The 25173-nt window shown below is 39.5% G+C and overlaps 1 protein-coding gene across 1 annotated transcript in view; it reads left to right on the forward strand.

Moving 5' to 3' along the window:
- gle1 (GLE1 RNA export mediator) overlaps positions 1 to 25173 on the forward strand; it is a 59057-nt gene that overhangs the window by 21390 nt on the left and 12494 nt on the right. Inside the window, exons 6-12 of the mRNA XM_039764320.1 lie at positions 1225 to 1464; positions 3186 to 3417; positions 3695 to 3807; positions 6275 to 6344; positions 8647 to 8789; positions 24250 to 24440; positions 24962 to 25091. Coding sequence (XP_039620254.1) covers positions 1225 to 1464; positions 3186 to 3417; positions 3695 to 3807; positions 6275 to 6344; positions 8647 to 8789; positions 24250 to 24440; positions 24962 to 25091 — 1119 coding nt within the window. The remainder of the gene's footprint in view (positions 1 to 1224; positions 1465 to 3185; positions 3418 to 3694; positions 3808 to 6274; positions 6345 to 8646; positions 8790 to 24249; positions 24441 to 24961; positions 25092 to 25173) is intronic.

Here is a 25173-nt window from a genome sequence, read left to right on the forward strand (position 1 = left end):
GGGGGTGTGAGCAGAGGGGCTGTTTGCACAGTGGCTGTTTGCTTAGAAGATACGGACGTGCCTCTAAAAAATGCTGAAAGACTACCTTCACATTGATGCCTTCATTGCGGCCGCTTTAGCGCGGTGCTTCGCATATATAAAAGACCAACAGCCCTATTGATTTTTGATTGTTTACTTTTCTCTCTCTCTCTCTCTCTGACATTCTCTGCTCCTGACGCGCACTCCTTTGAAGAGGAAGATATGTTTGCATTCTTTTAATTGTGAGAAAGAACTGTCATCTCTGTCTTATCATGGAGCACAGTTTAAACTTTTGACTAAAGGGTGTTATTTCATGTCTAGAGGGCTCTAATAATGTTAAAAAACGTATTTAGAAAATATTAGATTTATAAATAAAGAATCCTACTTCGTGGAAATTCATTTATCTGTCTGGAGCAGATTAACCGCGATAAACAAGGGTTTACTGTAGAACTGTGTGGAGAATATTTATAAACAGTGTGGGAGTTTCTAAGGGCTTAAAATATATAAAGTAACCATACAAACATATGGTTTCTACTTTGCGGATTTTCATCTATCGCGGGGAGGTTCTGGAACACAACCCCCGTGATCGAGGAGGGATTACTGTACTCTAACACAAAACAACCAATCATAAATTTAAGGTGTTAGTAGTATTAATAAATTTCAACCAACCTTTTTGCAGTAAAAAGACTACTGCAAATAGATAACTAGATTGAAGTGTTAACAATATTGTATTTAATTTCATGTAATATTTAATGTATATTTTGGAGTTTTTTTTATGTCTGATTAGTCAATATCATGCCCATTCATCCTCAAGCCCACTTAAGTGAGTAGATGGCCATTGAGAGCTAGGAATCTACAGTATCTTTGCAGCTTTCAGCAAAAGGCGTGATCCCACCCCGGCTAAGGTGCAAGTGCATCATGGGGCATGCTTTGTCATACTGAGTCATCAGTTAAATACTTGCTTTTGATGGATCTATTTGTTTGAAGCCTGTGAGGGTCCCATTGTGCTGATTAGTTCGGCAAAGAAAAAAAAAAAAAAAAGATCTTGAATTACCTGTGCCAAGATGGAATGACTTTTGACATTTTTCTGAAGGGTTGATAGAATAAGTTAAATGTTTGTTGCTATATAATTTGATTTATTTTTTCATTGTAACTGCAAAAGAGATCATTTTTGGGTTTTTTGTCCACCCAATTTTTTTTTTCCAGATGCGGGAAGCTCGGGAAGCAGAGGTCCAGCGACAGAGGGAAGCAGAACTCCTGCGTCAACGGCAAATGGAGGGGCGAGAGCGCCTGCGAAGGTTGAACTCAATCCAGGAGGAGGTGTTGCAGTTACAGCTGCTTATCGACCCTGCAGTTTCTCAAACTGGCAGTGACCTGCCGGAGTACAGGATTCGTGGCAACCAGTTATGTGGCTTAATTTCTGAGGTCATACAGGCAAGCTCACAGGTAACATCGACTCTCCTGTTTTGCTCTGTTGTCTTGTCATGGCACTTCACTCATAAGTACACAAGCGCAAACAGATACGCACAATAAACACAAATTTTAGCATTCTTAAATCATCTATGGCTTATAGGGGGCGCCTCTGGTGGTGCAATTGTGTCTGTGGTTTTGGGGCTCAAAGTCCCAGTTTAACTAAAGTGTTTATAATTTAAACAACACCTTCATGCAGGCTTCTTAGGTTCAATGCAGCACAACTCTTTTTCTTTATTTTTCTTTTTCTACACCCCGTCTCTCATCCACACCTGAATTCAACTCTTCCTGAGTTGATTGGTGGGCTCCCTTTTAACTCCAGACCCTGTCTGTCTGTATGTCTTTTCACGAGAGAACTACCTAACGCAGCGATTCCCAAACTGTGGTACGCAGAGCCTTTTCAGGTGGTGCGCATCGCGGTCCCTGAAATTGAATTTATCTGTGCAAAACCCTTTATGACAAGCCTGTTGTGAGCAAAAACCAATGAAACTCTTTAAATACAATAATACGTGGATTCCCAAATTTAGTGTGGTGTGAAATTTCGTCATCTGAATAAATAAAACCTATTATTCGAATCAGTATTTAGTTCATTTAACACTGCTATAATTCAGTTTCGTGGAAGTCAACTTCTACGTCTTCACTGTTTGAGCTTTTGGTCACTAGATGAAAGCACAACGCCGACAATATTTAGTCTTCGGTAACTCTGCCTCACAGAAACCGCTCGCGTTTGTTGTTATACGCGCACTGCCGCTGTATCGCATCGTAGTCACTAGATCTAAGCACAAAGCCGATACCATTTCATCTTCGGTAACTGCGTCACCTACAGGCTGAAGGCAGGATTTAGTTTCGGGGCAGAATTTATCAATTTATGTACATGCACAAATTTTTTCATTAATTTTATGCATAATTTCTTCCAATTCTTTAACTTTTATTCAGATTTCGGGGCGGTTTAGACCTGAACTCCCCCCCCCCCTTACAGCTCTCCCTCCCTTTCAACAAGGTGCGGGTGGTACGCAACACAACTCACTTAACCTCAGGTGGTACTTGACGTCCAAAAATTTGGGAACCCCTGAATTAACGGATTTAGAGCAAGTTTTTTTCAATAATTTGCTTGAACATTCTGATTGATTTTGCGACTCCTCTCATTGTGCTTAGTATCATAGTTCGCTTGCATTAACAATTTATTTTCACGATTCCGAGAGACAGGCTGGGGACCAAGGGGAGGGTGGCGGGGTCCTACTCATTCACACACCAGCATCCGTTCAAGTCGCTCTACCTCTCGCCACATGTTGGAGCGTACCTTGCCTCCACTGTGTTACCTGTTTGTTCAGCAGACATTATCATCTAGAGATTGTTAAAAGAGTAACGTTTAATGTTTTTGAGAGAGAGTGCTATGTGCTGATTGCCAGAGATGTCATGGCCACGTGCTTTTCTTCCCACGTGGGGGTTGCTCTCCCATCAGAACTGAACACGATCAGATACAATGGCAGCATTTAACGATGGAGCGTATCTACCTTCCACTTGGCTAAAATTACATTAAAAAAAAATTTTATTATATTATTACATTTCATTATTTAGTCTCTACTTGATGGCAGAGTCTGTCAAAAACCACTTGAAACATGGAGTGCTGGTTACTAACAGGCTTGGTTGGGAGATCCACATTAACATCCTGATGCTAAATCACTGTTTTTCTTCAGACACAGTTTCCAACCCCTGAAGACGTGTCTAACAGTGAAAGGGCTCTACAGGACATGAGGGGAATGATTTCCTCCATGCAGCAAGAAGTTAGTCAAGCTTTACAGTTGAAGAAGAGGAAAGAAGAGGAGGAACTAGCAAGACAACAGCAGACTGTGCAGCAGAAAGCAAAGGAGCCTGTGCAGCCGACTCCAGCTCCCAGCTCTGGACAGAAAGTGAAAGTGAAAAAAGAAGGTGAGGAGCAACTAGTGGAGTAAAGTGGGAGTCGGGGATGTAATGTTGAGAGAACGTAAAGTGTGGTTGGAGGGGAAAATGAATGGGGAGTGTGGTGGGTAGCAGGTGAGAGATCACACAATTAAAAATGGAGCAAAATAGTGGGCTGAGCGTGGCGGTGGCTGCTGCTCTCACTAGAGAGATGACCTGAAGTCTGCAAAGCATTTCATACATCCTGTCACATGAGACGATTTCTCAAGATGAAAAAGCAGTCCTGTTCTTATCTTTGTGTTCTCAGGGCTGCAGACGAAAGCCGAGCCCACCACTCTAGAGAGGTACCGGCAGCTGCAAGACCTGTGCACTCAGTGTGCCCAGTCGTTTGAGGATCTGAACAGCAGCAGAGACTCTCAGGTAACTTTGTGGAAACGGCAAGCAGGATGCTTCAAAGGCCCTTTGTACAATCAGCCAGAAGCTCTGTACGACATTTCAGATTTTGTGCACAGTTTTTGGGTTTTATGTACTTGTAGAACATCAAGGTAGAAATAATACTAAAAAAAATCTACTCAAGTAGATGTATTATCTCTATATATAATCTTCATTTGGATCTTGATCTTTGTTTGTCCGCGAATGAATTAGAAGAAGAAGCACTAGATGGCAGTAGAGAGACAGCTAAAACAGGCATTGCATTAAGAATCTCCTCCAGGCTTATACTACTGAAGACTGTAGTACGCCAGTCACGCCTCAAAACACAGACATTCAAACTAAACAAATTGTTGTGCTTTGAATTAACTAAAGAGATCTTCATTTAGATCTTGATCTTTGTTTGTCCACGAATTCCACGCATGTGTAGACCGCCTTCCAGTTTAGTACGTTGTTGTTACTCGCGGATGTCAACAATGTGCTGGAATAACGAAAGGGGTGGTGGACAGTGTTACGCTGGTTAGCTCCTGAGGCCTGGTTAGAGAATGAGACTGCCGAAGATAAAAGGTACATGCCTACGTAACATATGAATGAAAGAAAGACAGTGGGTAAAATGAATGACAACATAACAACACGTTCCGGAAATTATTATTGTTACGTTGTAGCCGGCGAGTGCTGCGCGTCTCACAGTTGTACCGTGGCTTGCTCACATGTCAGTGAAGTGATCCCTATTTATGCTTTAAAGAGCCTGGTTACCTATGTGTCCCCCTTTTATAACCATTGCTCCGTGTATATTGCCTTACTCTTTGGATTGCCACAAAGCAACCTCCGAGATTGGAGAAAGGTTGAGAAGACATCGTGAGAGGAAACGATAGCATTGTGAAAATGAGATGGACTGTGAACGGACAGAAGCAGAAATGCTCCTCCACCACCACATAATTAATATTCGGACAGTGATTACAAGTAGGTTGTTCCTATAGAATCAATGTCCAAGGGTTTTCTTTTGTAATTTTGTTTCCCTTATAAAAAAATCATAATGCTGTGCGACGAAGGGCCCAGTTCACGACTGGCAGCCACGTTTAAACAGGGAGCCTTTCACAGACAACTTTAACACGCGCAACGTAGTTGGGCGCACATGGCTAGTTATAAAGACAAATGTTTCCTTAAGTAAAGGTTTCTTATATTGAAAGTACTGAAGTAAAGTTAAAGTAAGCTCAGAAAGCAATTATTCAAGTAAATGTACCTTTCACGGTTATCTATCAAGTTATTTGTTATAGTGCCTTTCACGTCTGTCTATCTAGCTATCTATTACATAGTGCCTTTCACGTTGTGATGTGAAGAGACAAGAGACATGGCAAGGTTTGAGGCAGCCACCCATATAATTCTGTATCCTGGCTGCAAAAAGTAAATGTTTTAAGATTGAGTCAAGTTTACAAGACAGTCCAAAACAGAACTGAATTCCAGGGAAAAGGAGTTAGGCTTAAGTGATGTCGTCCTCTGGCCCGGGCCCGAAAGTGGGGTGTCCTGAGTCGAGGCGGTGGCTCCTGGTGGGATTTCCCGGGAAAGGTTTGCAGGGAACTTAGATAGATAGATACTTTATTAATCCCAAGGGGAAATTCACTTAAAAAAAGCGTTAGTGCACCCCGCCACCCCCTGGGCAGATGTATTACCATTCATATTCAAGCCCTTCAGCTGCCTCCTATTCACACGTGTGTGACAACATCTATATATCAAGTTATTTGTTATAGTGCATTTCACATCTGTCTAGCTATCTATTGTATAGTTCCTTTCACATCTTTCTATTTAGCTATTATATAGCACCTTTCATGTCTGTCTGTCTGTCTGTCTATCTATCTATCTATCTATCTATCTACCTATCTATCTAGTAAACAGTACTTTATATGAGAAGTAAATTTCAATAAGCTTAGCCTTTACATGCCTATGAAATACAAAAAATATTTTAAGAAACTCTAAACAAATCTCACAGCAGCCTTATTGGTTTCAGCTTCTAATTCTTCTTGTATACATCTAGCAAAATGGTCATCTCATCAGTTGTAAAGCACTTGTACTCCCCTCCAATGGAAAGCAATTTAAAGGGCACAGGCCATGCATTTTAACTGATAGCAGTACACAGCAGTAAATAAAATATGAATTTGAGAAGACTGTTGTATTCTTTATTTAGATTTTGTTGTTGTGTTTTTCTTTAAGTTTTCATGTGCATAAATGTACAAAAATGCAGTAGAAAACCTCACATACAAAACTACACCTGTCAATTCTTCTATTACATAACTAGCATTGACTGATTAAATGTTTAAATTCCAAACATAGAAGAGATATGTCATCACTTTATTTTGTGACTTTCTATTGGATTTCAGCCTACGGCAACATCTTCATTTACAAAAAAACAACTGAGTACCTGTGTGTGTTTTTTTAAGTGATGTTTCTTAATCTTTTGCAGACTAAGAAACTGAAAATGGAATTGCAGAAAGCAGCATCTATACCAGTCAGTCAGATCTCTTCCATCTCAGGTATGTACACTTAATAATTGCAGTTTGAATGGACTTTACCTCCCCTCTCATGTAACTGTCAGTCAGGAAGTCATTACGCAACCCTCTACATCCTAACACAGGGCCACAGGGGGTCATCTGCAGCCAATCCCAGCCAACACAGGGCGCATGGCAGGAACAAACCCCGGGCAGGGTGCCACACCACCGCAGGGCACACGTACACACACACCAAGCACACACTAGGTACAATTTTACCTGCATGTCTTTGGACTGTGGGAGGAAACCCACGCGGACACGGGGAGAACATGCAGACTCCACACAGGGAGGACCTGGGAAGCGAAGCCAGGTCTCATTACTGAGAGGCAGCAGGGCTACCACTACGCCACCATGTCGCTTATGTAATTGTGTTATACAATATTTATATAAAGAGCAAAAAGCCCTGGTGTTCCAAATCCAATACAGTGTACAAGGTCATTCCCATGGTAATACTTACGGTATGTCTCAAGAAAATTGGACTTCTTACTAGCAGTATAGAGAGCTTCTGTTTCTGAGGTCCAAACCCCCTCATTTCCTTGTGGCTGCGTTTCATGCAGTTGTATGTCGGGGTGAACACGCATTGGTTGTCCACTCACACGTACACATAAACCCGCCCCCTATGACTTAAAACCTGATTCCATCAGGTTGAGGAAAGTCATTCATTGGTTGGACTGAGTCGCTGGGATGTGAAACTACACGAGTGGAGCTCAGGGGAGTCACAGTGGCTGTACTTGACTCACTAAGATTATGCAAATGAAGATTGCGACTGAAAATCCCTGTAAATGTTTGTAATGTGACGTGGCCTTAACATTGTGTTATCCGATCTAACTGGTGGAGATGCCTTTCATTATGGGGCACTTTGGCACCAATTGTAAGTTACTATGATACACAACTGTAAATTTAAAAAAATTAAAAGAATTAACTGGTTCTAAAAGCAATGTGATTGCAGCCTAAAAACTGAAATAATTATAATACCATATCATGCCAATTTCTAAGCCAGCTGTATCCTGAGCAGGGGCGCTGTAGTCTACCTAAGCAAGCATAGGATACAAGGCAAGAAAAATCTCAGGAAACACACACTAGCGCCAGTTTAGCAACACCACTTTATCTAACCTGCATGGCTTTGGACTGTGGGAGGACAGCAGTGTAGACACAGGGAAGACCTGAAGCATGAATCTTGTCCTCCTTATTGAGTGGCTGCAACGTAACCACTGTCCTGTCCAAAATTAAAATACTAATCATAGAAATTTATATCACTCTGTTATGATAAAAAAAAAATCTTGGGATGTGACTTTTTGAAGAGACATTTGGGAAGGAAGTCCCACGAGACGGAGACTTTTAACATGAGATTTTTTTCAAGTCACGCCCTACTTACAATCTTTTAAAGCAAGTCCCGCGAGACGGTGACTTTCGGAATTAGATTTTTTCAAGTCACGTCATTCTTAACCATTTTCAAACAAGACCACGGTCATCTAACTTCTCAGTCGTGTGAAAGCTTTTGTCAGACACAGTTCCTGCGCTCTCAGCTCTTATAAAGTTTATCAGGTCAATAACTTTATACGTTCTAGATGACACGTCAGCAACAAAGCGAAGAAGAAAGAGCAGCATGTCGAAAAGAGGCCCAAAAGTGTTGGAGAGAAAAGAATGTAAAAAAGAACAATAATAATCTAAGTGCAAATTCTGAAAATGAGGAAAGTAATAATCAGCCCAGACCAAGTGGACATTGAAAACTGTGCAGGTTCAATCGGGGTCAGAAATAAAAGACAAAGTAGAACTTCATTTTAACAGGCGACAAGAAAGGTAATGTATATATTCCGCGAATAATATTAGGCACAAAAGGAGATCTTGATATGGCATTCGTATTGAAACGTTTACAGTTTCCCGTTAGAATAGCTTTTGCTATGACAATTAACAAATCACAGGGACAAACATTCGAAAAAGTCGGTTTATTTATTAGAGAAAGAAACAAAATTCACTCACGGGCAGTTATACGTTGTGTTGTCACGATATAAGTCCAAGCACGGAATCAAAACTCAAAGCGATCTTGAAGAAAAGTTAATTCCAAATATTGTTTTTACTGAAGTTTTAAAGTAAAAGTGAAAATAATGAATTTGTCACAATTCTCATGAAAATAACAACCTCTTTAAATTGTATATCCAGTCAACAAAACGTGGGGACTGGCGAGTGAAGTGAGCAGAGGGCAGAGCCCCCTAGTTTAACAAAAAAAAAAAGCTAAAATACTCCGAAAACAGGAGCTGGAACTGGACATAAATTCTCTTTTCTGCAGGTTCAAAGCTAAGAGAGGTCTTCGACAAGATCAGCATGCTGCTGTCAGGGCGACTGGTACAGTCTGGTGGAAAGTCCATTTCTGTCACTCAGCACCCACAAGGACTGGACTTTGTGTGTTTCAAGCTGGCAGAGAAATTTGTGGTAAGTCTACTTGAGAATAACAACCACAACATTTATTTATATAGCACATTGTCGTACAAACAATGTAGTTCAAAGTGCTTTACATGATGAAGAAGGAGAAAAAAGACAAAATAAATAATTAAAAATGTAATTATTTAATAAACAAATGGCCATTATTTTACATAGCACCTTTCTATTTTAAACAGCATCCCAAAAAACCCTGCAGTTATAGTTACAGAGTACAACTGTTTCCACATTCTTGTTTGCATTCGGAGGACTGGCAGGTTAAGTTACTTGCTCAGGGTCACAAAGGGGGGGGATATGTAGCAATAAAAATAATAATAAATTCATAGAATGCAACTTAAAGTTCTGTGCAAGAATTGCAACACAGTTAAATTTAAATATACAATATAGATTTATAAAGATACCAGTAACGGCGCACTGCACGATAACGTGCAGTGAATCCACTTGACTTGAGCATTCCTAGTCTTTATCCTCTTTCTCTGTACGTTTATCATTCGTTTGCTCAGAGGTTGATGCGCTTGCTGCTTCCTGAGCAGCTCTTCTTTTTCTCCACCCTAGTGACCCGCTTCTTCTCTTCTTCCGTCGGCATCTTTTTGCTTTAAAACTGATTAAGTCAGTGTTTGTGTTGCAATTGCTTAGTATGTTTTCCTTAATTTTTCACTTCAGCTGGCACTTAAATCATTTTTGAGGCAGAATGAAGACACAAGATATGAAAAGGTAGGGGAAATGATTGCGAAGGTGGTAGGGAATAAGAACTGCGCCCGTACACATGTGCCGCATAGCCACCCTCCTGCCTGTTGCAGAGAGTTGATTCTACAATAAAATAAAAAAGTAATAATTCCAAAACTCTTCGCTTTTAATATATATAAATAAAATATAATAAATATATATAATGACCATTTACATTGGTAGATTCTCACTGAAGGCATCAAAACTATGAATGAACACATGTGGAGTTATGTACTTAATAAAAAAAAGGTGAAATAACTGAAAACATGTTTTATATTCTAGTTTCTTCAAAATAGCCACCCTTTGCTCTGATTACTGCTTTGCACACTCTTGGCATTCTCTCGATGAGCTTCAACAGGTAGTCACCTGAAATGGTTTTCCAACAGTCTTGAAGGAGTTCCCAGAGGTGTTTAGCACTTGTTGGCCCCTTTGCCTTCACTCTGCGGTCCAGCTCACCCCAAACCATCTCAAATGGGTTCAGGTCCGGTAACTGTGGAGGCCAGGTCATCTGCCGCAGCACTCCATCACTCTCCTTCTTGGTCAAATAGCCCTTACACAGCCTGGAGGTGTGTTTGGGGTCATTGTCCTGTTGAAAAATAAATGATCATTCAACTAACCTGACTTCTGCACAACACAACTGCTGGTCCCAACCCCATTGATAAAGCAAGAAATTCCACTAAACAACCCTGATAAGGCACATCTGTGAAGTGAAAACCATTTCAGGTGACTACCTGTTGAAGCTCATCGAGAGAATGCCAAGAGTGTGCAAAGCAGTAATCAGAGTAAAGGGTGGCTATTTTGAAGAAACTAGAATATAAAACGTGTTTTCAGTTATTTCACCTTTTTTTATTCAGTACATAACTCCACATGTGTTCATTCATAGTTTTGATGCCTTCAGTGAGAATCTACCAATGGTCATGAAAATAAAGAAAACACATTGAATGAAGCGGTGTGTCCAAACTTTTGGCCTGTACTGTATATTAAAAAAATATAAAGCTGTAGTGCAAAGTTTCAGCGTAGTATATGTGTACCAAATTTCAGGCTACAGGTTATTTGATTTTTGACCTTGACCTTTGACCTTGGAGGTCATTCATCACCCCAAAATCGGATAGAAGAAGTCATGTAGTATATGTGTTAGCAATTTCAGGTCAACAGGTCAAACGGTTTGCAAGCTACAGTTGTTATAAAGTCCTGGACAGACAAACAGACAGCCACGGTAGTTTATTATATAAGAAGATAAAAGAAAATTTGGTAAAATGTTCTACTGAAACTTTTATTATTATTAATAATAATAATAATTCTATTACATTGATTTTTTGCATATCCATCCATCCAATTCAGGGTCGTGGGGAGACGGATCTTATCAGATTAAAATCCATCACAAGTCAGGAAAGAGTCCTGGACTGTGTGCAAGTTCAATCCGGGGTCTAATCATGGAGCCACTTTACATGGTGATATTTATTATTGTTATTATTTCTTAAAGTTTCTTTTTTCTTAAGTATGCAGAGTAATTTTACAGTTAATAAAACCATTACCTGCTTATCCTATGACAGCTGATGAAATGGAGTCATTAGCTTATTTAAACAGAGCCAGATGTGAATAGAGGAGAAGAAAGCAGAGCCTAGGAAATGAGATCCGACAGAAAAACCCTTGACTGCCTACAGCTGTTCGTATTTTAATAAATACTTGCTGGCTTGGGTCAGATGACTACCCAGCTCTTCCTAAGCGTTCTGTAAGGCACTTCTCCATTGGTTATTGGTCTTTGGCATGCTGGAGAGACACAAAAGATGCTGATTCCACATGTTGACTGCCACTGTGGAAATACATTAATTTGTTCCTGACGGCAATGTAAAATTAGGGCGTTATTTTAATATTCAGTCAATTTCAAATATTGAAATATCCCACAGAAACTGCCAAAACATTGATCCTATGGGAGAAATGGGGGTTTGGGTCCAGTGAACGCTGTTCACCTTACACTTTTGCTATCCTTTGCCATAAGCACGTAATTTTGTGCACCAGAAATCAACAAAGCTCATCATTACACGTTTGCACTTGGGACCATTTGGCAAGACACTTTGATTAGCACAGCCATTCACTGCCATTGTTGAAATGTAATGCGTTTATCTTTAAAACGGTGTAAAACACTGAGAACATGTTGAATATTATCAAAACATGGAGACTTGTTAACACCACAGAAACCGTGAAAACAAGACTGCAGCTTTCCTTGGTGAAGCTTGTGCCACGGCTGCACAATAAGCCCCTCAGAATTTTTCTAATGCGCATGGTCCTAAATACGTGCGAGTACACCACAGGCATGGCAAAATGGGTCATACTTTTACAGAAGCAAATATAAACAAATCCGCAGATCCGGATTTACAGTACTGATGAAATGTATTTTGTTATTCAGCAGAACTCACAATAAATCAAGTATTTTCTCTTAAAGAAAGCTATTTGCATTACCACATGGTGCAAGGAGCAGAATATTCTTTGTGCACGGCAGTTGCATGATAATAGAGACTTTCAATCAAATTCACTAACTTGGCTTAGTCCAGTGCTTCTCAATTATTTTCTGTCATGCCCCCCCTAGGAAGAAGAAAACATCTCGACATCGCGCGACTATAAATAGTATCATTTGTCTATAAAATTGTTATAAGTACACTTCTGCATAACACTGTATCCTTATTAACGTATAAGAGAATAAAAAAAGAAAGAAATATGGACCAATTTACAACAAAGAATAGCTTTATTAAATGTAACAGAAAAGATTTAAAGTGCATTCTAAATTAAAAAAAAAATTTTAAAGAAAAATAAAAAAGCATGTTTCCCGAGGTCAAAGGGGGGCGCGCCCCACTATTTGAGAAAAACTGGCTTAGTCTAACAAATTAGATCTTGTAGAGTTCATTCCAGTTGAATGCCACGTTTTCCATTTGAACTTCATGGTGGTGAGATGCTAATCTTTGAAATTTCAGGTTTTTGTAGTGCTACATATGCAAAATATTTACTGTAATCTGATAAGAAAAAGCTGACCGAAAGTCAAATACTTTGTTCTGTGATGCCTTCCTTTTTCATTTTATATCAGACTAGCAAAATATGCGCGCTTCACAGCGGAGAAGTACTGTATTAAAGAAGTAATGAAAAAGAAAAGGAAACATTTTAACAATAACGTAACATGATTGACAATGTAATTGTTTTGTCATTGTCATGAGTGTTGTTGGCATATATATATATATATATATATATATATATATATATATATATGTCTACATATATAGACACACACATATACATATATATATCTCTATCTATATGTATCTCTCTCTCTCTCTCTCTATCTATCTATCTATCTATCTATCTATCTATATATATATATATATATATATATATATATATATATATATATATATATATCTATATATATATATATATATCCACACACACACACACACACACACAGTGGTGTGAAAAACTATTTGCCCCTTCCTGATTTCTTATTCTTTTGCATGTTTGTCACACAAAATGTTTCTGATCATCAAACACATTTAACCATTAGTCAAATATAACACAAGTAAACACAAAATTCAGTTTTTAAATGATGGTTTTTATTATTTACAGAGAAAAAAAAATCCAAACCTACATGACCCTGTGTGAAAAAGTAATTGCCCCCTGAACCTAATAACTGGTTGGGCCACCCTTAGCAGCAATAACTGCAATCAAGCGTTTGCGATAACTTGCAATGAGTCTTTACACAGCTCTGGAGGAATTTTGGCCCACTCATCTTTGCAGAATTGTTGTAATTCAGCTTTATTTGAGGGTTTTCTAGCATGAACCGCCTTTTAAGGTCATGCCATAGCATCTCAATTGGATTCAGGTCAGGACTTTGACTAGGCCACTCCAAAGTCTTCATTTTGTTTTTCTTCAGCCATTCAGAGGTGGATTTGCTGGTGTGTTTTGGGTCATTGTCCTGTTGCAGCTCCCAAGATCGCTTCAGCTTGAGTTGATGAACAGATGGCTGGACATTCTCCTTCAGGATTTTTTGGTAGACAGTAGAATTCATGGTTCCATCTATCACAGCAAGCCTTCCAGGTCCTGAAGCAGCAAAGCAACCCCAGACCACCACACTACCACCACCATATTTTACTGTTGGTATGATGTTATTTTTCTGAAATGCTGTGTTCCTTTTACGCCAGATGTAACGGGACCATTTGCTTTCCAAAAAGTTCAACTTTTGTCTCATCAGTCCACAAGGTATTTTCCCAAAAGTCTTGGCAATCATTGAGATGTTTCTTAGCAAAGTTGAGACGAGCCGTAATGTTCTTTTTGCTTAACAGTGGTTTGCGTCTTGGAAATCTGCCATGCAGGCCGTTTGTGCCCAGTCTCTTTCTTATGGTGGAGTCGTGAACCCTGACCTTAATTGAGGCAAGTGAGGCCTGCAGTTCTTTAGACGTTGTCCTGGGGTCTTTTGTGACCTCTCGGATGAGTCGTCTCTGCGCTCTTGGGGTAATTTTGGTCGGCCGGCCACTCCTGGGAAGGTTCACCACTGTTCCATGTTTTTGCCATTTGTGGATAATGGCTCTCACTGTGGTTCGCTGGAGTCCCAAAGCTTTAGAAATGGCTTTTTAACCTTTACCAGACTGATAGATCTCAATTACTTCTGTTCTCATTTGTTCCTGAATTTCTTTGGATCTTGGCATGATGTCTAGCTTTTGAGGTGCTTTTGGTCTACTTTTCTGTGTCAGGCAGCTCCTATTTAAGTGACTTCTTGATTGAAACAGGTGTGGCAGTAATCAGGTCTGGGGGTACATATACATATACTTTGGGGTGCGAGCAGCTGTTGCTGGGGGTGCCAGAATCCATCGAGGAAGAAAAATTAAAAACATTATTTGTACAAAATGTTAATTTATCTATCCATTCCTAAATAATTAAATGGGCAGGCTATTTTGTATCAGTGCAATACGCTGCTTGTTAAAACGGATGACTCCTGCTCTTACGTGCACTTAGTGCTGCATGGGTATTATGAACTATCGTACCTGTTCAAGTTCTATTTAAATTTTAAATATAAGTAATTTTTATTTAGTCGACAGAAATATGTTTAGTAGGAATGTAAGTTAAATTTAGTCATCATTGCATGAATTTTTCTTCACCATAGAAATTTAAAGACTAAATTCAACTTCCATTCCTACCAAAGATATTTCTGGCGACTAAATAGAACCTATTTATATCCAAATTCGAGCTATTGAGCTGTCGCCTGCCTGCCTGAATAAGTCACCTCCTCGCTCTTACTTTTTTACCATTCATTTAATCATGGCTAGTGGCGTAAAAATTATAAAATGGAAGGAGGATTACACTGAGTATGGCTTTACCAAAACAATTATTGATGGCGAATAAAGTATTCATCTATACTAATAAAAGGCAAAGCCCTCACTCACTCACTCACTCATCACTAATTCTCCAACTTCCCGTGTAGGTAGAAGGCTGAAATTTGGCAGGCTCATTCCTTACAGCTTACTTACAAAAGTTGGGCAGGTTTCATTTCAAAATTCTACGCCTAATGGTCATAACTGGAAGGTATTTTCTCCATTAACTGTAATGGAGTTGAGCTGGAATGGGGGGCGGAGTTTCGTGTGACATCATCACGCCTCCCACGTAATCACATGAACTGACTGTCAACGCAGTGCGTAGAAAACCAGGAAGACCTCCAAAAAGCGCTTAAGAAAACATGCATTATATAATTGAGAAGGCAGCGAAACAATAAGAAAGCGAAAGTGACATATACTACCATATTCATGAGTGCTGCTACCTCGAAAGAAAGCAAGGTGTAAACCTAAACTTTAAATTAAGTTCATAGACAGGCTACCACTGGCGTTTCACATGCCCACAGGTAATGCGGGATACAAGTTTAATGAGAGGACGAGGATATAAACGAGTTTTGATCACTTTGTAACTAAGTTAAAATTGTAGGTGAAGGGGTGTGCTTATGCAAATTCCGAGACTGTGTTTGTGGGGATTGACAGTTAAAGGCGGGTGGGGAGTCACGTCATCATCTCCCTCCCATTCATCTCATTTCGCTCTGAGCTGAGCATGCTAACGCCGTCTTCGAAGCAACTTCACACTGCCACCAAATACTCACAGAAAAATCCACAAGTTAATACACACGCTGTCTCTAGAGTTTCTCCACACTGAATCCTCCAGGCACTACTTACAAAAGGTTACATTGACAATCGTGTTACGTTATTTTTAAAATCTTTCCTTTTCTTAGCACAAGCACAGCTGAGAAGCTTGATGCATGTGCTCCATAACGTTAAAAATAATGCATTTAATCACACTTTGCATTACAAGCAAAGGGAGCTTTTGTCAATGCATGATTTCCTGGTACACCGATTACATTGATCAGCGCATCCCGATTCATTTTACCCTCGCACCACCTTAGTTTGAGAAGAAGTATGAAAAATATGAGGTTAACATAGAAAAACAGATCACCAATTCAAGCTTTATGAATAATCGATTAAGCCATCAATAATTGTTTTGGTAAAGCCATCCTCCTTCCATTTTATAATTTTTCCGCCATAGCCATGATTAAATGAACGGTAAATAAAGTAAGAGCAAAGCGAGGGTGACTTATTTAGGCAGGCATATATATGACAGCAACACTCATGACAATGTCAATCATGTTACGCTATTATTAAAATGTTTCCTTTTCTTTTTCATTACTTCTTTAACACACTACTTCTCCGCTGCGAGGCGCGGTATTTTGCTATATATATAATATATGAATGACCTCCAAAAGCGCTGAGACTTTTGATATCATGAGCGTGTCTGCAAAACTGGGGTCTCCTGCCCAGCAAAAGTCGAGCAGCCAGCGCGTGCATAGCTGTGCCGGCCTTTGAGACGCTGACTGCGCTTCTGCCTTAAGTCAAAGTGAGCACTTTTAATTTTTTCATCCTCCCCTGCGCTATAGCCCAGACAAGTGCAAACACGGGACCCCTTTTCTACACCACGGCAAAATAATATTAAGGCGATTCACACTTTCTTTTGCACGATATCCGATTATGAGGTCCTCAGCTCGGATTATGAAGACACGCACAGAGTGGAGGACTGACAGTGCCATCACAGCCGATTAATGGCGGGGACGTCTCACCAGTCTACACAAGACCCACCGCGACTGTCCCCAAAAGGCGATCATAACGTCAGCGAACACATCTCTATATACTATATAAAAGAAAAAGGCAACTTTCCTTTCTTTACACCTTTTTCCTTTTATCCCAAACCAAAGCCTTTCTCTCTTAACACTGCAGAGGACACAAAACTAATTTTCTTTAAATGCCGGTAAGGCACATTACCAGAGGCACAAATTTGAACGTTCACATAGAAAATGTAATTTCTATACCACAGCCGTCGTGTAGCGCCTTTCAAAAGGGATCTACTACCGAGAGATGATCCATATACATTTTAGCTGCTGTTAGTTACTTACCTGTTGTGTTACACAGTCTTTAAAATGTAGTTTACCCGCAACCACTCCAGTAGTGCTCAATGTACCTGTACTTCTTAAAACGTTAATGTTTTACTGTTTAATAACTTATAGACTATATTTTATTATTTTTCCCTTGCACTCAGTGACCAAAGCTATACACACATATAGACACATATACATATACTACATTTATATATATATATATATATATATATATATATATATATACACACACACATATATATAATACATTACATGTGTACACACACACATATATATATATATGTGTGTATATGCATATGTATGTATATAGATATGTAGATATGAAGATATGTATGTGTGTAAATATATATATATATATGTGTGTGTGTGTGTGTGTGTGTGTGTGTGTGTGTGTGTGTATATATATATATATATATGACAGCAGCAATCAAGCTGTGAGAAAACAGTAAAAGGAGGCGTGTCAGGCGTCGTGGTACATTTTCTGATGCAGCTAGACGAAAAAAACTTTGTGACGCTGCTGCCAAATACATAAAACAATTACTTTGACAATCATGTTACATTATTTTCAAAATGTTTCCTTTTCTTTTCATAACTTCTTTAACACATGACATCGCTGAAGCTGGTATATATATATATATATATATATATATCACAGCGATACTCATAACAGTGACAAAACAATTACATTGACAATCATGTTACATTATTTTCAAAATGTTTCCTTTTCTTTCTCTTCCTTTAACACACTACTTCTCGCTGCCAAGCGGGTATATATATATATATATAGATATAGATATAGATATAGATATAGATATAGAGATATATATATATATAGATATAGATATAGAGATATATATATATATATATATATATATATAGATATATAGATATAGATATATAGATATATATAGATATATAGATATGAGAACAACACTCATATCAATGACAAAACAATTACATTAACAATTATGTTACGTTATTTTAAAAAATTTTCCTTTTCTTTTTCGTACCTTCTTTAACACACTACTTCTCCGCTGCGAAGCGCGAGTATTCTGCTAGTTATTCGTAAAGCTTCAATTGATGATCTGTTTTTCTGCGTTAACCTCATATTTTTTCATACTTCTTCTCAAACCAAGGTGGTGGGAGGGTAAAATGAATCGGGATGCGCTGATCAATGTAATCGGTGTACCAGGAAATCATGCATTGACAGAAGTTTCCCTTTGCTTGTAATGCAAAGTGTGATTAAATGCATTATTTTTTAACACGTTATGGAGCACATGCATCGAACCTTCTCAGCTGTGCTTGTGCTAAGAAAAGGAAACATTTTAAAAATAACGTAACACGATTGTCAATGTAACCTTTTGTAAGTAGTGCCTGGAGGATTCAGAGTGTGGAGAAACTCTAGAGACAGCGTGTGTATTAACTTGTGGATTTTTCTGTGAGTATTTGGTGGCAGTGTGACAAAGTTGGTTCTGCAAGACCGCGTTAGCTGCGGAGCTCAGCTCAGAGCGAAATGAGGTGAATGGGAGGGGAGATGATGATGTGACTCCTCCATCCGCGAACTGTCAATCCCCCCCACAAACACAGTCTCTTATATATTTTGCATAAGCACAGACCTGCACCAGCAATTTTAACTTAGTTACAAAGTGATCAAAACTCTCATTTATACACTGCGTCCTCGCGTTAAACTTGTATCCTGCATTACCCGTGGGCATGACAAACGCCAGCGGCAGCCTGTCTATGAACTTAATTTAAACTTTAGGTTTACACCGTGCTTTGTTTCTGAAGTAGCTGCAGTCATGAATATGCTTGTATGCGTCACTGTGCATGACAAATGGCAGTGGGAGCGTGTCTATAAACTTAATTTAAACTTACTGTTTACACTGTGCTTTGTTTACGCAGTAGCTGCATTTATGAATATGCTTGTATGTGTCACTCGCTCGCTTCTTATTGTTTCGCTGCCTTCTCAATTGTATAATGCATGTTTTCTTCAGCGCTTTTTGGAGCTCTTCCTTGTTTTCTACATACTGCGGTCACAGTCCGTTCACGTGATTACGTGGGAGGCGTGATGATGTCACACGCAGCTCTGCCCCCCCCTTGGCCATCGAGCTAACGTCCATTACAGTATATGGAGAAAAATAGGTTTCAGTTATGACCATTGCGCGTAGAATTTCGAAATGAAACCTGCCCGGCTTTTGTAAGTAAACTGTAAGGAATGAGCCTGCCAAATTTCAGCCATCTACTTATACAGGAAGTTGGAGAATTAGTGATGAGTGAGTGAGTGAGTCAGTGAGGGCTTTGCCTTTTATTAGTATAGATGCCCACTCTCCTCCTTATACTGTACATGTGTATTCGCTTCAAATACGCCCATTTTTGAGCGTTCCAGCCCCAAGGACAGTTTGCAAAATAACTTATAGGTTGCACCCATCTACAGATCTTCTACGAGTTAACTTGTGTATGGTAGTCTATTTATTAAAGGATATTGAAGTAGAGTTTGACTGGAAATGTCGACCATTATAGACTTTCATTTTTGACAGGTGCCAGTGCACTCCTTTGTTCCACTCCGGTTCTCTCCTGCCTGCCTGTTACTTGGAGCTGCTTTTCCAAACTCTTTCTTGTATATGAGTCATGCAAGTGCTCGTAAAGTCGATGAGCCACAGATGCTAGGTTCAGTACACGGTGTAATCTGAACTACACTCAAATTGTCACTACTTAATTGCTTTCATCCATTTTATTAACTAGGGTGCTCTGCCCCCTGCTTGCTTCGCTTGCCAACCCCCGGGCAGGCACTAAGTGCTAGCCACTTCATGGATCTGCGGCTCGTGTATGGGGAAGCGGATGTACAATTTAAACAGATTATTTTCATGGGAATTGTTACATATGCATAATAGACCTAACTATTTTACATTACAACGTGTAATTAATCATAGTAAAATATAGTAAAATGTAATAAATTGAAAGAAAATTATGTTTCATGTTGCGTTAGAGGTATTCGTTGCATTATACGTTTTCGTTCTGTTTGGCTTTGAAATTAAAACGTAAATACTTTTTAAACTTACACTCTTACTATACAACTTCAGTAAAAACAATATTTGGAATTAACTTTTTGTCAATATCGCATTGAATTTTGATTCCATGTTTGGAGTTACACCGTGACAACGCAACATATAGCTGCCCATGAGTGAATATAGTTTCTTTCTCTCTAATAACTTTTTTGAATGTGTCTCTGTGATTTAATTGTCATAGCTAAAGCTATTCTAATGGAAAACTGTAAACATTTTAATACGAATGGCATATCAAGATCTCCTTTGGTGTCTGTTATCCCCTGAAGATGTACTACATTACCTTTCTTGTCGCCTGTTAAAGTTTTACATGTCAGAATTGTTTGACCAATTTTGAATACAACTAATCTTGCCCTATTACATAGCCCATCACTCAGACAGAAATTACGCAATAACATTACGATACGTCCTTCTTTCAACAGTAATTTGGCCGGTGGAAGACCGTATGGTGTTAACGATTGTAGATGTTCTTCAGGATGTTGTAAGTTGATGTTTTCATCTTCCGTACCATCACCACCAACTGTTTCAGCATAATTTATAGATACGCATTTAAGCAATTTTCTGTGTAACCGAGCGACAATTTTCTCGTTAATTCGTTTGACTTCATTGTTTCTTGGTGTTAGGTTTTTCCCGTGTACTAATTTCTTCTGTTGATAACCCTTCGTGATTGAAATTCTTCAATAAGATTTGGACATAATACGTTTTCTTTTATCGGGAACTTAAAGTGAGGAAAATATAACAAATATATAAGAGCTAAGAGAACAGGAATTGTGTCTGACAAAACCATTCACACGAATGAGAGGTGAGAGGACCGTGGGGTTAGTTGAAAATGGTTGAGAGGAGGACAGGATTTGATAAAATCTCTTGGCAAAAGTCCCATCTCAAGATTTTCTTTTAAAATAGAGAGATATACCTTTTTTTCATTTGAGGGTATCCTATCAGTGATGTCGTCAAGACAGGAAACGACCGTGGACTTAATAGTATATTGAAACATACACCCATACTTGCTCAAGGTGAACAAGTTTAGAAATTTCATTTAATGTGACACACACATCTTTGGGACATGGGAAGGAACCTAGAGCACCAAGATGAAATGCACACAGACATAGAGGGAACTGCACACATATGGTTACGTGGCTAGGCTTCAAATTTGGGCTCCAGAAACTCATTATGCAGTACTTTTTGTTAACACTAGAATTACCAGAGCCTACGAAAAAACTCGTAATTCCGTCCCACCTTAAACTGCTTCTTAAATCCCTTCACACCTCTCCGCCAGCGTCCTTTGTTCTCTAAATGTGCTGATAAAGAGAAGCTAGGAGCAGCCGGCTATTCCATCCCCCACCAATTTAGAACGTGCACGAACTTCTCTCAGCTCATGCCTTGATTGAGTATCTGGGAGTGAAGTGGAGTTTTAGAGTGAAATAATAGATCGTTGTTTGGAACACACGCATTTCATGTCTGTTCCGTTTCTACAGTAATCTGTGTCAACACATTGTTAAAACAGAAACTTTTTATATTCTAGTAGTAGATGACAAAATGTAGGCATAAACTATATAATGTATGAAGCCTGAAGTCCAAATAGCAAAGAAACATTTTCACAAGAATAACACAATTGCACTCTTATTCAAACATATAACTGCAGAAGAGAAAGCCGCCTTAACATGCGACATTGACACCAGTTTACTATAACTGACTCCGTGGTTCAATAGATACAGCCCCGCTTGGAATCAAGGGTCACGGGTTCGATCCTGCCCCTCCCTTTTGAGAAGTAAACTGTTCTTAGTCTTACTGTTTTAGAATAAAACATACATTTGATTTCAGTCTGTAACAGCCGGTGCAATTTATGATCTTTGTAAAGGTTAGCTTTTTTTTTTATTCACTTTTCACTCTCTCAGTCGCGTTCAGAATCAATCCATACAACCCCATCTGACACGGCTGTTTTCACTAAAGACGCTATAGCTCTGCAGTGTACCACGATGCATACTAACACCCCCGGTTCTGACACACAAACGCTGGCGAAGCTGCCTTCTTCGTATCTCACCGTCACTTGCTTTTCTTTTTATTCAGTTTTATTGAGTGTTCCTGCCAGTCCCGCATGTTGCTGTATGCTTTTTCTTTTGCACCCAGGACATGCAGAAGAAAGAATGGTAAAGACCAACCGGGCTATATGCAATCATCAGACACTCCCCATCTGCCCGTGTCGTTCAAACACAGGAACATATATTGGTGTAAAAGTATAACAAAAGTGCACTTTTATTCAAGTGCACTTTTTCCATCGCCTTTTCCTGTAAGAAGCAGTGTACACACTTCTCTCTATGCTGTGGTTTCTATTACACACCTGAAAGAAAGACAATATATGTGAAAATATAATCGCACTAATGCAATATTATTTGAAAGCGAACAGCGTCAGATCGGTGTGAATTTATGCAGGAACTGGAAATTCTCTGATGCGGGACCTGCCCCCAGGGAAGAAAGTACAGTGTCAGGTGCTCATTCAGTGTAATAGAAACCATAGCACAGAGAGGTGTGTACACGGCAACAAGTACGTGTCGTAAATGTAGGAAGGACGGTCCTTGGGTGTGTGGAACTGTTAATATTTGAATGTGATGATTTTATATAGCACGGAATGAAAATCTTCACTTCTTAGCATTGCACCATGCAAGATGTCGTATCAATCGCCTACTGTATCTTGCTTTCTTTTTCTTCGGTTATACAGGTAGTTTTGAATAAAAGTGCACTTGTTTTGTTTTGAAATGAAGTGTCTGCGTGCACTTTTCGTGGCATTACACGTGTATTTTTGAGCATGCCCGTTTGAGCAGTATAAAAGTATTGAAAAGTATAACAAAACAACGGGCAGATGGAGAGTGTCTGATGATTGCATATAGCGCCGAACTTACTGCTCTTTACTATTCTCTCCTCTGCGTGCCCTGGAGTACAAAGAAACAGAATACAGGCGCTATAGCTCTGCGTTGTACCACGATGCATACTAACGCCCCACCGGTTCTGACACACAGACGCTGGCGAAGCTGTCTTCTTCGTATCTCACCGTCACTTGATTTTCTTTTTATTCAGTTTTATTGAGTGTTCCTGCCAGTCCCCGCATGTTGCTGTATGCTGGATATGTTCATATGTATTGTCTCTTTCTTTCAGGTGTGTAATAGAAACCACAGCATAGAGAGAAGTGTGTACACTGCTTCTTACAGGAAAAGGCGATGGAAAAAGTGCACTTGAATAAAAGTGCACTTTTGTTATACTTTTACACCAATATATGTTCCTGTGTTTGAACGACACGGGCAGATGGGGAGTGTCTGATGATTGCATATAGCGCCGAAGTTGGTCTTTACCATTCTTTCTTCTGCATGTCCTGGGGGTCGTTAGTATGCATCGTGGTACACTGCAGAGCTATAGCGCGTCTTTAGTGAAAACAGCCGTGTCAGATGGGGTTGTATGGATTGATTCTGAACGCGACTGAGAGAGTGAAAAGTGAATAAAAAAAAGCTAACCTTTACAAAGATCATAAATTGCACCGGCTATTACAGACTGAAATCAAATGTATGTTTTTCTTCTAAAACAGCAAGACTAAGAACAGTTTACTTCTCAAAAGGGAGGCGCAGGATCGAATCCGTGACCCTTGATTCTAAGCGGGGCTGTACCTATTGAACCACGGAGTCAGTTATAGTAAACTGGTGTCAATGTCGCATGTTAAGGCGGCTTTTTCATTCTGCAGTTATATGTTTGAATAAAAGTGCAATTGTGTTATTCTTGTGAAAATGTTTCTTTGCTATTTGGACTTCAGGCTTCATAGATTATATAGTTTATGCCTACATTTTGTCATCTACTACTAGAATATAAAAAAGTTTCTGTTTTAACAATGTGTTGACACAGATTACTGTAGAAACGGAACAGACATGAAATGCGTGTGTTCCAAACAACGATCTATTATTTCACTCTAAAACTCCACTTCACTCCCAGATACTCAATCAAGGCATGAGCTGAGAGAAGTTCGTGCACGTTCTAAATTGGTGGGGGGATGGAATAGCCGGCTGCTCCTAGCTTCTCTTTATCAGCACATTTAGAGAACAAAGGACGCTGGCGGAGAGGTGTGAAGGGATTTAAGAAGCAGTTTAAGGTGGGACGAATTACGAGTTTTTCAGTAGGCTCTGGTAATTCTAGTGTTAATTCTCTTGCTCAACAGAAACAAGGCGAAGAAGAGGTGGCATCGCATCATGAGGCAGCTTTCCCCATTGCCATCGTGGCCTCTGGAATTTCTGAGCTGTATCCCAAAGTGGGCGACCTCATACTTGCACATTTGCACAAGAAGTGCCCATATGCAGTTCCCTTTTATCCCCCAATGAAGGATGGCATGTCTTTCGAGGATTACCAGAGGTAAATACTTGGTTGGTGTGTGCTGTATGTATTTGTTAGTTTATTAGTTTTATAATTGCTTAATTATTCTGTATTAGTGATCACTAATGAAGATTTCTGCCTCCCTTTGTCCAAAGAACTGTAGTGTTTCTTGACTGCATTGGCCACTTTCTGCAGTCACTTTTGCCAGCCTCAGGAACAGAAGTAGGGATATTGCACTACAATGCATTTGACTGGCCAAGCAGAATAGGGAGCTTTGCTAGCCAGGTTAACACTTATTTGGATCTTGATGTGCAAGTCACATTTCACTCAAGCTTGCAATTGCAAAACATCCAAAGGGCCCCTATGTTGAGGACCTCCCAAACTACAAAATAAAAATTACTCAAGTCATGGATGCTGTAGTGACGTGAAGTGTACTGTGGCATATCTTACTAAGGGCACCAGATTGATGGATGGTTGCACTGATACTGGACTACATCTGCACTGTGTTAGTTTCGTCAGCTGACTCTGGCATCTCAAAGATAAGGTTTGTCTTTCTGCAGGGTTTTGGGTTACCGCGTGGAAGGCTCTACGGCGGAATCTCAGGACAGCTTCATGAAGAGGATGTCTGGAATGATCCGGCTGTATGCTGCTATGATACAACTGCGATGGCCCTACGGCAACAAGCAAGCGGTATGGAATGAACTTAACTTCAGTAGTCTTAACAAAATCTTTTTTGTGCATTGGGAGTAATTTGTGACAGATGGGTACCAGT

Source organism: Polypterus senegalus, chromosome 9, assembly GCF_016835505.1.
Source record: "Polypterus senegalus isolate Bchr_013 chromosome 9, ASM1683550v1, whole genome shotgun sequence".
NCBI lineage: Eukaryota > Metazoa > Chordata > Cladistia > Polypteriformes > Polypteridae > Polypterus > Polypterus senegalus.